Genomic DNA, 13,702 nt, shown 5'->3' on the forward strand with positions numbered 1-13,702 from the left:
ACAGACTATGCAGAAGGGCTAAAAAAGATAATTCTATCCATTCGATATCTAGGAATCAAACTTTACTTTTCTAAAGCAGGACGGATAACCATGTTTTATATAGTTTTATAAAATGATGATATAATTAAAGAAAGGGCTTTACTTTTTTTAGCAATGTTTTCCAGCTGGTGATAAAGGTGAAAGGTAATTTGGGGCCTGAAGATGAAGGATTTAGAGCACCAGCTAAAGAGGTTTAAGAATACAAGGATACAAAAACATATTTCTCTTTTTGTTATATATTATCTGACCATTACACTTCTGAAATTAATTCAGAAGTCACAACCAGCATTTTAAAATTAAATAAAAACAAAATTTAAGTGTGCTCTGCACATAAAGTATCATTTGTGAAAATTCTTTTTATAATATATATAAATATGTATATGAGGTTGCAATGGAAAATAGAATCTACCTTGGAAATAACCCCTTTCCAAGTGCTGAAGATCTAGGTAAAGTTAATTATGGTATGGCAACTCAAATTATGTAGCCATTAAAAGAAATACAAATATGAAAAATGTTTTAAAAATAATATTAAGGAAAAAATCAGAATAAAAAATGGCTAAAGAAAATGTTTGGTTTGTAGGAATTTTGAGACTACAAGTAAGCATCCTGTTAAAGTGGTCACAGTGCTATTTGTGCAATACACTTTTTCAAGAAACAAAGAAAAAAGCCAGGAAATAGCACTACACTGGATCTTAATCCATTTGCCATTAATTTTATTATCCTGAGTCATCACCTACTCCTCCCTGGGCCTAAGCTGTTTCCCCTCCCTAAATGAGGATGCTGACTTAGAATCCAGATTCTATATGAACTTCTGCTCAGTTCTTTACTTTGTACAATTCTGTCTGAACTTCTATCAGAAGGAAGAGGAGGAGGGGGAGCAGTTATAGTATTTTAGTTTTGTCATCAAATTGTAATAACGCTTCAACCTTTCTTGCCTCTTCAAACATCCCAACACATCTGTTAAAATACAAACCTTGAGAAACTCAATTATGCACACAAACTACTTCCTGCCTTCCTTTCCTAATTAAGGTGATATCATATAGGGATCTAGTTCTCATCAAAATATTGGTTAATATCATAGTATATACTCCACCACTCGACTGGACTGTGGTTTAGATTGGGGTGAGGATGGAGGTAACAATAGTTATTGATGAGCTGAATTTTTCCCATAACACTACTAACACAAGCATGACATTAATTTACTAAAACTCAGTGAATGACAAATAAAATGGCAATTCTAATCTGTAGGATTTAAAAGGGGGGGAGGGGCGCATATCACTTACTAAATAATTTCCCAAATAAGGAGTTAGCTTTGTGTCATTTCAGATCCAGGAATGTGGAAATATAATATTTTTAAGAATACATTCCTCGTGTCGAAATCAACTACATACAATTGTTTGGAGGTAATAAACTGTGAAGAAGCATGAAATTAATTTATATAGAAACCATATAACTAAATTAAATTATTTCAGATATCCAAGAAACAAATAATAATGTTTATTAATTAATTAGTTACTTTACCTAAAGCATTTTAAAGAGGAAGAAGAGGCAGAAGTCATTTCTTCTTCTGGAGAAGGTGGAACAAAATCTATATCATAATCATCTTCATCAAGCTCAATACATGGTGATTTCTCGATGGAATATAATTCAGTTTCTTCAAAGTTTTTCTTCTTTTCACTATTATCTAAAGTAAGCAGTTGGTAAAAATAGGTTATTTTAATAATTGATGAGACAGAAAGAACAAGGTATGAGCACTGAAAAGTGAGTGCTTCTGGAAAGTCATAAACAATAACACCATTCCGTGACCAGTCTCTTTTAACACATTAATGTTGGTTTGTTTCTTCATAAATGATTATTGAGTCAACTGGACTAAGTCCAATGAATGCTGGATTAAGGCTGAAGATGCTTAAGGGTTTTTATGGTTGTCTCCAGTTATACTATGAAACCATAGTATAATCACTCTTGTTTTTCTATTTTTTACTTATATTTAAATATGTCTGATAATTGTATAAACACTGTTGTTTGTGCAGATAAACTATTTCTACTTTACCACTAAGGCTTCCTAGTGATTTAAATCTACCAGATTCAGTGTCTTTCTCCTGACTCTGAGGAAAAAAACAATGCCAAATTGTTGTTCTCTAGTTTACCTTTTACCAAATTTTCTCTTCATAAACAGTAACACATTTGATTAAACTATTGTTTTGCTTAATTATCATCACTTTTTAGTCCTCTTTCACTCTAAAGTAACCTTAATGGGGTTCAGGTGTTTAGAAATTTTAGTCTCATATTTACAACTATTTCATAAGGTAGATAGTTCCACATATGGCTAATCTCAGTTATCAAGTTCTGGACATCCAATAACTACGAGACCTAAACAGAAAATCATTTGAATGCTATTTATAATACTTCAATAGCATGATTAGATCATATTATATATATCAATATTAGGTGGCAGCAAGCCATAAAGGAATTATAATAGAGAGGCTTAGTTTAGTTTCACTTCCCAATTCTACCACTAACCAGCCAGTAGACCATTAATGAGTCATTTTAACTTCTATGGACTTTATTTTCTTCATATGTAATATCACAGAGCTATCCTTGGTGTTAATATAAAAATCGTATTAGCAGAATAAAATCTTTCATTTTATCAGTATGTTCTGCCTTGAGAACGTAGCCAACAGATTGTTCAATAAGTACCTCTATGGATCCTAAGAACAAAAAGCTGTATCATATTTGCTACTATTCCCAAAGCTTAGCTCTGAATGAATGAATACAATCGACATATTGAAATGAAGATAAAATAAATATAATTTTTACCTCCTTCCTCTCTTAAATGAGTTTTTAAAGAGTGACTATCCTGAGAATCTTCATTTATAAGCTCTTGGGAATTGGGGCTGTCATCAATGCAAATCACACCGCTATTTAACCATTTGGAGTCAGCCTTCTGTTCCTTAGTAGAATATACTTGCTTGCTTTCAGAGGAGGAAGAAGTCAAATCAACCTTTACTGTATTTGCTTTATGAAGGTGTGCTTTAAAAAAGTTTCTCTTAGACTTTTTTGATTTCTGAGCAGTGCTTACTCTTACAAAGTGATTTCTGAGTGGCGTAACAAATGCTTTTGAATTTCCAGAAGTATCAAAGTCATCCATATCATCCCAATTGTTGATGGTAAGAAAAGAATCTGATGAAGAACTAAATTCTAATTTCTTGAAAGTAGGATCACGAGATTCCTTTATAATCGGTGTGCTCTGGGTAGTATGTAAAACTTCCTGCACCAAATCTGCCAGTAATGGTTGTGAACCAGCTCTCTTGGTTTGCTGTCTTGCTGGAGCATTTTGAAAGTCATCGATCTTTGTCTGCTGACTTGTGGTGTGGGCTAAAGGTTCACTGAAGAAAAAGTCCTCAGTAACATTAATGTCTTTATCACTTAACACAGGTGCTTTGGCTACTGACACACTAGTCACAGATACATCATTGGCTGAAGATATTTTCTTTTTAAAAGTGAAACCTCTGAAAAATAATTGAAAATCGGAATTAGATCAATTTTAACAAACCTAAAACTATACAAAGCTCTACATTGTTTACTAATTTATATAACTTACCTTCATTGTATCACAAATGAGCAAAGACTCTACTTCCCTCTCTGACTTTAACATTTATAAGGGAACTTACATTATGCTTATGCTCTGATTCTTCATACTCAAGGGCCACTATTCAGTCTTGAGAGTATCCAGGCCATTCCCACTACTTTATTTCTCAGGCTGGTAGTTCTTAATAGCAACTCCAGAGAGAGGGGACAGCATTAAATTAAAAAAAAAAAAAAATGTGGCTACTCATTGCTACTCTAATAGTTCTATGGGAAAGAGGGTTAAAAACTGCTATCTATGCTGAGATCTGGAGGACAAGTAAGAGAGTCCTGGACATCTCTGGATTTAGTGACATGAAGGTCAACGGTGACTTTAAGTTAAACATCCAGAAGAGTGTCTAGAACCTGGTAAAGGCACATAAAGAATGCAAACTACTATCAGATATCATTAAAAGGAGTTTGGATTATAGCTTAGAGGAAATAACAGAACTGGAGAGCTGTATAGTTTCCTTATAAACTCTTTTTGGAAAGGATATAAAATTATATTAAAATATTAAAAATACCTATTGGCCCAAATTTACAAGATTCATTATTCATTCATTCATTCACTCATTCATTCAAAAACATTTACTGAGTAAGTATTATGTGCCAGGAACTGTGCAAAAGCACCGTGCAATTTATTACCTGGTGCTGCTAACACATGGTTACCATTAATTTGCAAACTGGGAAAATCATTGAACTCTCAAAGTCATCCTTCACTTCCTCATATATATAATGAAAGGGTTGAAAGGGCAGATATCTCAGTTGTATGATACTATGTGTTAATGCATGTATGACAACAAACCAACCAAAATACTTACGAAGATTTTGGTTTTGAAAAACTTAATTTATTATTAAGTTTTCTGGCTGAATGACGCTCCAGTTGCTCCTGTAGATTATTTTGAGGAACAGCAGCCATGATCCTACAAAGTGAGGAAAAAAACTATTAGTGGAGTTATGTATTTTGCATTAATCACAATATTTTTTTTTGCCGGGGGAGCACTGTCCTAACTGTGCCCAAAGTAAATGAGGCTTTTTTTTGGTCAATAAATGTGTTGACATTTACAACTGGTGACATTTGAAATATATAATGTTTAACTAACTGAAGGCTCACTTGAATAGCAAAATGACCTGCTTTCCACCACTGCTAAAATAAGCACAAAAGACTTTAGGGAAGGGATTATTAGGAAAGGGCTTGCAGAAAAATGGGACCTGCCCTGGGCTTGAAGAATAAATAGAAACTGGACAGGGAGTGAGGAAGGAGAAAATGATCAAAGCATACTGAAAACCCAAAGAGCAAATGAATAACTGAATTCTCTACCTAAGAGGAAAATCTGGAAAAGAAGGAAGAGCACCACCAATGAGAGCAATGGTTCACCAGCAAGATACCGTGCTTCATAATCTAGTTTCAGCCTAAAAGAATACTTTTGTCAAGCAAATTTATCCCTTGTGCAACAATCTGTGATATTGCTGAGCTATTGTCTGGGATAATTTACAGTTTAGGATAGCCAAAATCAATGGATAGTAAAAAATTCTCATTTTGGCTGATAGTTATATAACCCCTTTCCCATTCTATATTTAACAGAGATCAACTTTTATTTTACAACATATATCTTAGGAGGAAGGGTTAACATTAGATGTTTGTGGAAATATGAAGCTTTACATAAATTACATTCCACTCACTAATTAAAATTGCCTATGCTTATTAACTCTTCATTTTAGATAACAGTGAAAAGAAGAAAAACTTGGAAGAAACTTATATTCAATTGAGAAACCTCCATGTGTTGAGCATAAGGAAGATGATTACGGTATAGATTTTATTTTGTTCCACCTTCTCCGGAAGAAGAAAAGATTTCTGCCTCTTTTTCCTCTTTAAAATGCTTAAAATAGCTAATTTATTAATAAACACTGAATAATTCACACTGACATTGAATTATATCTTAATCAAGTTCCTACCAAAATAAAACATTAAAAAGTAGACAGAAGGGTATAATGAACTCCTACATACCTACCATCCAGAGTCAATTATCAACCCATCCAATACTGTTTCATCTATAGACATCTTAAAGTCCTTACTTCATCATTCTGGAAGTTGACCTATCAAAATGGTGATATTTTAATTTTTTCATTCCTTCTTCACTGATTAGCTGAAATATACCCAGGAGTCCAGTTCGCATAGGAAGGATAGGAGAAATGTTGAATTCTTTCCCTTCGTTTATGACTTTTCAAAATAATGAGTTCATTCTCTAACAACTTCCAATGGTGGTCAACTGTTTTTGGTATAGTTATAAACTCACAGATTAAACATATTAGATATGTTTCAATACAGTTATTGATTCTCAAATCGTTTCATGTTTGGCCAGTGGAAGCCTTTTCAGATAGGTTCTTCAGTCCTTCTGACATTACCTTAGTCGTCTTTGAGAGTTTCCTTACTATCTGGAATGACAAGATATTCCAGGTTTATCCTGTGCATTTTTTTCCCCCCAGACTTAGAATCAGCCACTTCCTCCAAGGAGCCCTGATATTTCTTAATGGAGAATATTTTAAGACCATAATTCCTGCATGTACAAAGACACCTCCCATTTCTGTGGTCTTAGGGGGTGGTTACTGAAACATGCAGCCAAGCTCTGTGAACCCTACTAGGTTAGTGTTCAAAGGGGAGGAGCTACCCTCCCCAGGGCAAATGGTGAGCTTGAGATAACCTTAGGAACCTCAACTTGACCTCAAGAGGGCACTAAGGACAAGCAATTCCCTCTTCTCTAGTCAAATGAAACAAGCAAACACAATTTCTAGACAGACTTTTAACAGGGATTTCATAAACATTGCATGTTCTATTCCTTTATCATCATATATTGTTTATTTTCCGGGAAGAGGCATATAGATCTCTGTGTGGCTTACCTAAGAAAAATAGTTGTCAAAATTTATAATCCCATTATTTCCCATAAGAAATGGAAATTTATTAATTAGTAGGTATCAGATGGTCTCCAGGTCTTTTATATTTTTCCAAGGATCTTTTATATTACAGTTTTTATTACATAGGTTTTAATTATCTTTTTTAAAAAAATATACTTAAAGTAATTCTCCTTCTTTTAGACTTTTATTTATCTTTCAATTATATATAATAGGTAAAATTAAACAAAACAATGGATAAGAGATATAAAAAGGATCTACACATTATATCAAAAAAGAGTTCAAACCAATGGGAATAAATGCAGATGATAAAAAGCCCAAACTGTATTTAATTTACATGACCCAAACAACACAGCAAGAAAATGTAGAAAGCTAAAACTGTTAAAAATACAAGAAGAAATAACAGAAAGAGGCAGAATTTGTAAGGAGATCAGTATTACTTTACTACAAAAAGAAAAGACTAGTAGAAATAAGAAATGTACTAAAAATCCAGGTTCTTTGATCAGTTTCTGCCACAAATTCACCATGTGGCTTTGAAGAATTCAATGATTCTCTCTAGTGTTCTCATTTCTAAAATAAGAAAGTCGGGCTAGAGAATTTCTGTTTCCTTCTAAAATTAGCCTCCTATGATTCCAGAACTAATAGGTATTTGGGAGGGATAAAATGAGAAGATTAGAGAATATCATCTCTTTAAAAAATGTTGATAAACAATCAAAAAACTGTCAAAGAAAAATATAATACATAAAAAAGTAAAGATTTTACACCATTTCAAACTAGAGGCACAAGTTAATAAAAACAATAAGAAAAATATAAGCAAATTTTAGAAATGTTAAAATATGGTCTTAATAAAACAACTGGAACATAGAAAAAAATCCCAAATTATAAAATACTATTTTTAAAGAGTGATAATTAAAATATTACACATTGAACTGTTAGTGGCAGCAGTGGTTCTTAACATTTTGGGTTGGATTCTGGTAACAATCTGATTAAAGAGAGAGACCCTCTGTCCGGGAAAATGAACAAATTTTGTAATCTGTTTCAGGGGGTTCTGAGTCCCACCAAGAGTCTATACCTTTGATAAGAATCTGCTATATTTGGATATAGCCAAAGGAAAGAAAAATAATGAATTAATTCTCTCTCTCTCCCCTGCAGTCTCTCTATAAATACGTATGTTGAGATCTTAGAAAAAGCACAGAATAACAATTCAAATAAAAACATTTTTTAATGGCAAGAAAGCCAATAAAGAAAAATTAGGAGAATTGATAATATCGAGAGGTCATTTTTGGAAAGAAGAGTAAATGGAGAAATAGTAAAACAAAATATTAAAGTAAAAAGTAAAATATAAAGAAAAGAAATAGAAGAGAAAAATACATAAAAACATTAAGTATAATAGTTGATTTGAAAATCTAAATTAAATAGATTTTTTGATAAAAATACAAGTCATCAATATTAATACAAGAAGCAGGAAATCAAGATGAACGGTCAAAATAGAAAGAATGTCAAACATTTTTTTAAAAGTACCAAAATTCATTCTATAAAACAAGCATGGTTCTGATCTTAAAACATCCTGAGAACAAAATAAGAAACAAGTTTATGCTCAACCTCAAAGGGTCCCTGCAACACTTCCCTGAAAACTACATTTCTCTGGTCAACTTACTCTCTCACCTTATCTAATCACCTTCTCAAAACTTTTACTCTTCTCTCAGCCAATGACTTCCATTCCACTTGTTTAGTTTTTAAACATGTGAGAGCTTCTCTCTTTGGGGGAAAAAAGCCCCCAAAACTCAACATTTATTTGACTCCTTATCCCCCTATATATACTGTCCTCTCCAAGTCAGGGCAGGGCCAAACTTGAAAGACTTATCCATTCTGCCTGCCACTCCCTCACACAAATCTGGCTTCTATCCTGAGTACATGCAAAACTCAAGTTACTAATGATCTCCAAGTTACTTAATCCAATAGCCTTTTTCAATTCTTCACTTTCCTGACCTCTTTAGCATATGACACAGTTGACTACATGCTCCTCATTGAAACACAAGCCTTCTTTCAGACCCTCTTGACACAGTTCGTTCCTACTTATCCTTCATGTCAATTTAACCATTAATTCCTTAAGGAAAACTCTATACTTAGGTAGTCACATAAGAATGATTAAGAGCATGGGTTTGTATCCTGACTGCCACTTATTTGCTAAGTGCTCTTGGACATAATGATACCTCAGATTCCTCATCTATATAATGCCAACTCACCTCATATGGTTGGTATTTGAATGAATTAATATCTGTGGAGTACTCAGAATGGTATCTGTCAGATAGTAGGCAATATATGTTTGATAAAGAAAAACTTCCCTATAATACAGTCTTATAACAACAAATACCTCTCAATTCCAGTTCCTACCATAGTTGCAATTCTACATTCACTTTTGTAATTATTTAATTGGTATTTCTTCTACTAGGTTGTAAACACAATGCAAATATGGGCCATTAATGGTTTTATAACCCACGGCATCTCTAAGCACCTAGCACTTAATCAATATTTATTAAATGAAAGAAAAAACAATGTTAAAAAATATAGAAAGCATGTCGCAGAAGGATTATGACTGTGATCAACTATGACTTATCTTAGAAATGTAAAGCTGGTTTAAAATTAAGTGAAACCACTAATATATCATCTTAATAGTTTAATAAAAATTAACATAAAATCAAAAAATTTTAAAAATGTATTTCTATTGGGGTAAAACATACAAGAAGTACACTAACCTTAAGCGTACAGCTCAATACAGTTTTACTTATGTATATAACTGTGTAAACAACATTCAAATCAAAGTACGGAACATTTCTAGCACCTCAATATGCTTTCCTGTGTCTTTCGTAGTTAATACACCCCAAATGGAATCAGTATCTGACTTTATTTCCGTGAGTTTTGTCTATTCTTGAACTTCTTCATTTGTATATATGGAATCATACAGTAAGTATCATCAATGCATTTTTGAAAAGGTATCTGATAAATTCAAACCATGTCTAATAGATACATTAAAACGGAATCAGAAGTATTTAAAATCAAGATCCAATATAATATCTTACATTTTTACAAGAGGGGTGAATCCATTAAAAATACAGGCAAAACCAAGACTGTTCTCTTATTTTCACTCTCTATTGGACATTCTTGCCAGTGCAAAAACATTCAAAAAGGAAAATACTAGAAAACAAGGAACATGAATATCATTATATGTAGATAATTTAATTGGATAGCAACACAATCCAAAGAAAAACAGTCCCAATAATAGAAAATTAAACTTTAGTAAAGTGGTTAAATAAAATGTAAATTTGCAAAAGTCAAATGCATCTTCATGTGGTAATAATAAGTAGAAAATACAATTTTTAAAAGGCATTCAATTAATAACAGCAATGAAAATATTAAACTGCCAATTTACCTAACAAAGACATACATCTTCATGATATGAAGAAAATGACCAAGTATTACTGGAAGAAATAAAAAAATATATGAATAAGTAAAGAAATATTTCATGTTCCTAAATGAAAGGTTCAAATATCACAAAGACAACAGTTCTTCATAAATTAAATGAGTTTAACAAAATTCCAATCGGAACACCACAGAATATTTCACAAAACTCAACAAAAATGCTTCTAAAATTCATGACCAAAGCACACGAATACTAAATAATACTGCAGTGGCAACTAGCATTAGAAATATTATAATCGTATTAAATGTAACAATAATTTAAACTGGCATGATACTCATCTTTAAAAACAAAAAACCCTAGTCTCCAAAATATGTTTAATGTGTAATGGCAAAAACAACAAAATAGGGAAAAGAATATTTAAAAAATGTTACTGGGATAATCAATAAGCCATATACTCTAGATCTAGATACTCTAGTGGCAAACTGACTCATGGGCCAACTCTGGCCTGCAGTCTGTTTTTGTAAATAAAGTTTTACTGAAGCACAACCATGCCCATTTGCTCACATCCTGCTTATGGCTCCTTTAGCACCATAGTTGGGTAATTTAGCACCACAGTCAGGTAGTTATGACAGAGAATGCCTAGTCTGCAAAGCCTAAAATATTTACTATCTGGCCCTTTACAGAAAAGATTTGTTGATGGTTGCTGGATAAATAATCTAGATTGTTGCTGGATAAAATAAGAAATTATTAAGTATATCAAATCTTTGACAAGAAGCTTAAATAATTATCAGGTCAAAATCTAAATCAAAGTAGAAACCCAGAAAGGTAAGGAGGGCACTGAAGTTGCTTTTCTTGTGAGGGCGGCTGTCTAATCCTGAGAATCTGAACATCAGTTTTGATAGATTTGGAAGAAAAGATATTCTGAATCAAAGTTAGGGTCCACCCAAGGTTGGAAGTATTCCCCTATAAAACCAGCACCCCAAAAGGCTATATCATTTGGGAAAAGGTAAAGCAAAATTAAACCTCACTTCCATCCCAGGGTATCTATCTATAAGTAAAATTACCAGTTGCTGAGGGATTGAGTGGGACAGACCCTGAAACCACAAGCCCAAGAATCTTTTCAAAAACAATTATCAACCTGCATAATTAAAAAAAAAAAAAACAACTCGAGTCACAAATTTAGATTAAAATGATCCTAACTCCAAGGCACCTGGCAGAAGCAAATGCAAAAACATCTCTGGAGAAATACACTTTTATCTTAAGCCTTAAATAATTCCCACAGATAAATTTCCAAAACAATGTGAACCAAACAGACAAAAATAGCCAAACACACAAGGAAACAAGAATGAGAACTAGTTGTAACAGAAGTAAACCAATATATACAATGGAATATTACACAGCCATAAGAAGAGATGAAATACAGCCATTTGCGACATGGATGGACTTCGAGATAATCATGCTAAGCGCAATAAGCCAGACAGAAAAAGCTGAAAATCACATGGTATCATTTATATGTGGGATATAAACCTAAAAGCAGCAAATGAACAGGACAAACAGAGACTCATGGACATGGACTACAGATTAGTAGTTACCAGAGGGTATGGGGTGGGGGAAGTGGGGTAGGTAGATGGGGTAAAGAGGGAGTTGGAGGAGGGTGAAGTGGGTAAAGGCGATCGAATATGGTAACTGAAGGAAACTGGACTTTGGGTAGTAAACACACAATAGAATATACAGATGTTAAATTATAATGTATACCTAAAAATTATATAATTGTATTAACCAATGTTACCCCAATAAACTTAATTTAAACTCTTGGGGGAAAAAAAGAAGTAAATAGTACCAGGCATAAGAATATAAAGCAATTAAACTTATTATGTTTAGAAAAATAAAAGACAAGCTTGAAGTAAACAGGACTTTCCAATCAGGGTGAAAGTGTAAAGAAGGGCAGTCTATGCACTATTTGTGCAATGACTTGTACAATGATTTGTATCAGGCAATGGAGACTGACAGGGGCTTTCAACGTTTAGTTCCCAAAAGTATTTTGTAATTACTTTATTCTACCCCTTTTTCCCTTTTAAGGGAAATACATTAAAAAAAATAAAAAATACATAGGTACTAAAATAAATATATATCTAATTAATAGTAACATTATATTTAATATACACATTTATATTTACATTTCATTTAATTTTAGACATTTCAAACAGAAAAGGACCGAAAAACAGAATGATACCCATGTACCCACCAACCACATTTAAGAAGTTAACTTGTCTTATTTCTCCTTTAAAGCATAAAACATTTCAACTATAGTTAAATTCCCACTCACTCCCCTTATCTCCTCCCTTTTATTCCTTCCCTTCTCATAGATCATACTGACTATACTAAAGCGGATGTTTAACTTCCCTGCATACTGTTCTTTTATGACACATCAATACTATGGCCTTTGCCCAATTTTTTGACTCTGGGTTTCCTCATCAGTAAAATGAAGACAACAGCTACCTCTCTAGGAATTTCTCCTCCCACTGGACTACAAGCTACTTTCTGACAGCAGCCCAGCTAACAAAATGTTGGTTCAATCCACCTCTATTTACTACTCCCCACACCTCCTCCTTTTCAGTTTCTGATCTCTCAGTCTCTCCCATGACTGGTCCTTACGCTTGAGAGGGACACAGGAGTGCCACCTACACTGGAGGGAGGCACCAGGAGCTGTCAAGCACCTGCAGATTCTCAGGACATTAGGTGGCCAAAGTTTTGAGTGACTTAAGGGCAGGCGAGGGGTATGGGAGAACGCCTGATATTGAGGAAGATGCTTTGGAGTCAGCTCTAGTGCAAATCCTTTTTGTGTTTCGGACTCTCCCTGTCTAAAATAAAGACGATTTTAGTAACAATAAGGACTCAGTAAGGACTACTGAGTAACAATAGAGCCCTTACTATGAACCAAGTACTCTTTGACATCTATTGCATATACTAAGTCGTTTAATCCTGAGGGGGGAAAAAAAAAAAGATGTAGAAGCAATCGTTCTTCCCACGTGACGCAAGCAAGTAGAGGTACTTAGTTGAAGTAACCACGGAATCACACAGCTGGTACGAGAAAGAGCGGGGATTCTAACCCGGGCATCTGACGCAGTCTGGGTCCCTAACCACTTCCCTTTACTGGCGGATTGTGAAGCTACAATTTTAAGACAGCGGGTGCCAAGCACGTGGCACACAGCAGACACTCAAAATACACTAGCCCGCTTCACGACTGTGGAAGGCCACAGAACAGTGCGGAGTTTTGAGGAAAACAGGGGCAGGGGTAGCGGCCTGGGTTGAGCCCAGCCGGTGACTACACACTGGGCGCTAGGCCGGCTCGGCCCCAAAGTCTTGGGCGACCCTGCCACAGCTCGCCACCGCCCCGGGCCCAATTGCCTCAGGGAATCGTCTCTGCTCTCCCCCAGGTTGCCCGTCGGGCGACAGGGCTCAGCCACCCGAACTGGGGAGAGCAAAGGAAGGGCCGGCGAGGCATTCCTGTCCGGCTGGGCCGGGAAGCCGAGCTGGGCCGGGGCGGACCGGTCCGAAGTCCACGAGCCGCACTCACCTCTACCTGAGGCTCCGAGCCGGCGGAACCGGAGCCCAAACTCCCCGCGCCACCGCCTCAGCCCGCGCGCCGCGCGCTGACTCACTTCGCGCCAGAAGTCGGCAAATTCCGATTGGCTGCGCTCTGGGGAA

At 34.8% G+C, this 13,702-nt stretch overlaps 1 protein-coding gene across 2 annotated transcripts in view; it reads right to left on the bottom strand.

Annotated features, from left to right (window-relative positions):
• Positions 1-13,670, bottom strand: part of BLM (BLM RecQ like helicase) — a 61,201-nt gene extending 47,531 nt beyond the window's left edge. The window contains exons 1-4 of one of the 2 annotated variants that reach the window (XM_039858155.1): positions 9,654-9,765; positions 4,485-4,586; positions 2,857-3,548; positions 1,561-1,723 (exon numbers count right to left, since the gene is read on the bottom strand). In XM_039858155.1, coding sequence (XP_039714089.1) covers positions 1,561-1,723; positions 2,857-3,548; positions 4,485-4,586; positions 9,654-9,655 — 959 coding nt within the window. In that variant the 5' untranslated portion in view covers positions 9,656-9,765. Of the gene's footprint in view, positions 1-1,560; positions 1,724-2,856; positions 3,549-4,484; positions 4,587-9,653; positions 9,766-13,571 lie in introns of those variants that run through there. The other variant, XM_039858156.1, reaches the window with a different exon arrangement.
• Positions 13,671-13,702: the final 32 nt, after the last annotated feature.

This window comes from Pteropus medius, unplaced genomic scaffold, assembly GCF_902729225.1.
Source record: "Pteropus medius unplaced genomic scaffold, Ma_sr-lr_union100, whole genome shotgun sequence".
NCBI classification, from domain to species: Eukaryota; Metazoa; Chordata; class Mammalia; order Chiroptera; family Pteropodidae; genus Pteropus; species Pteropus medius.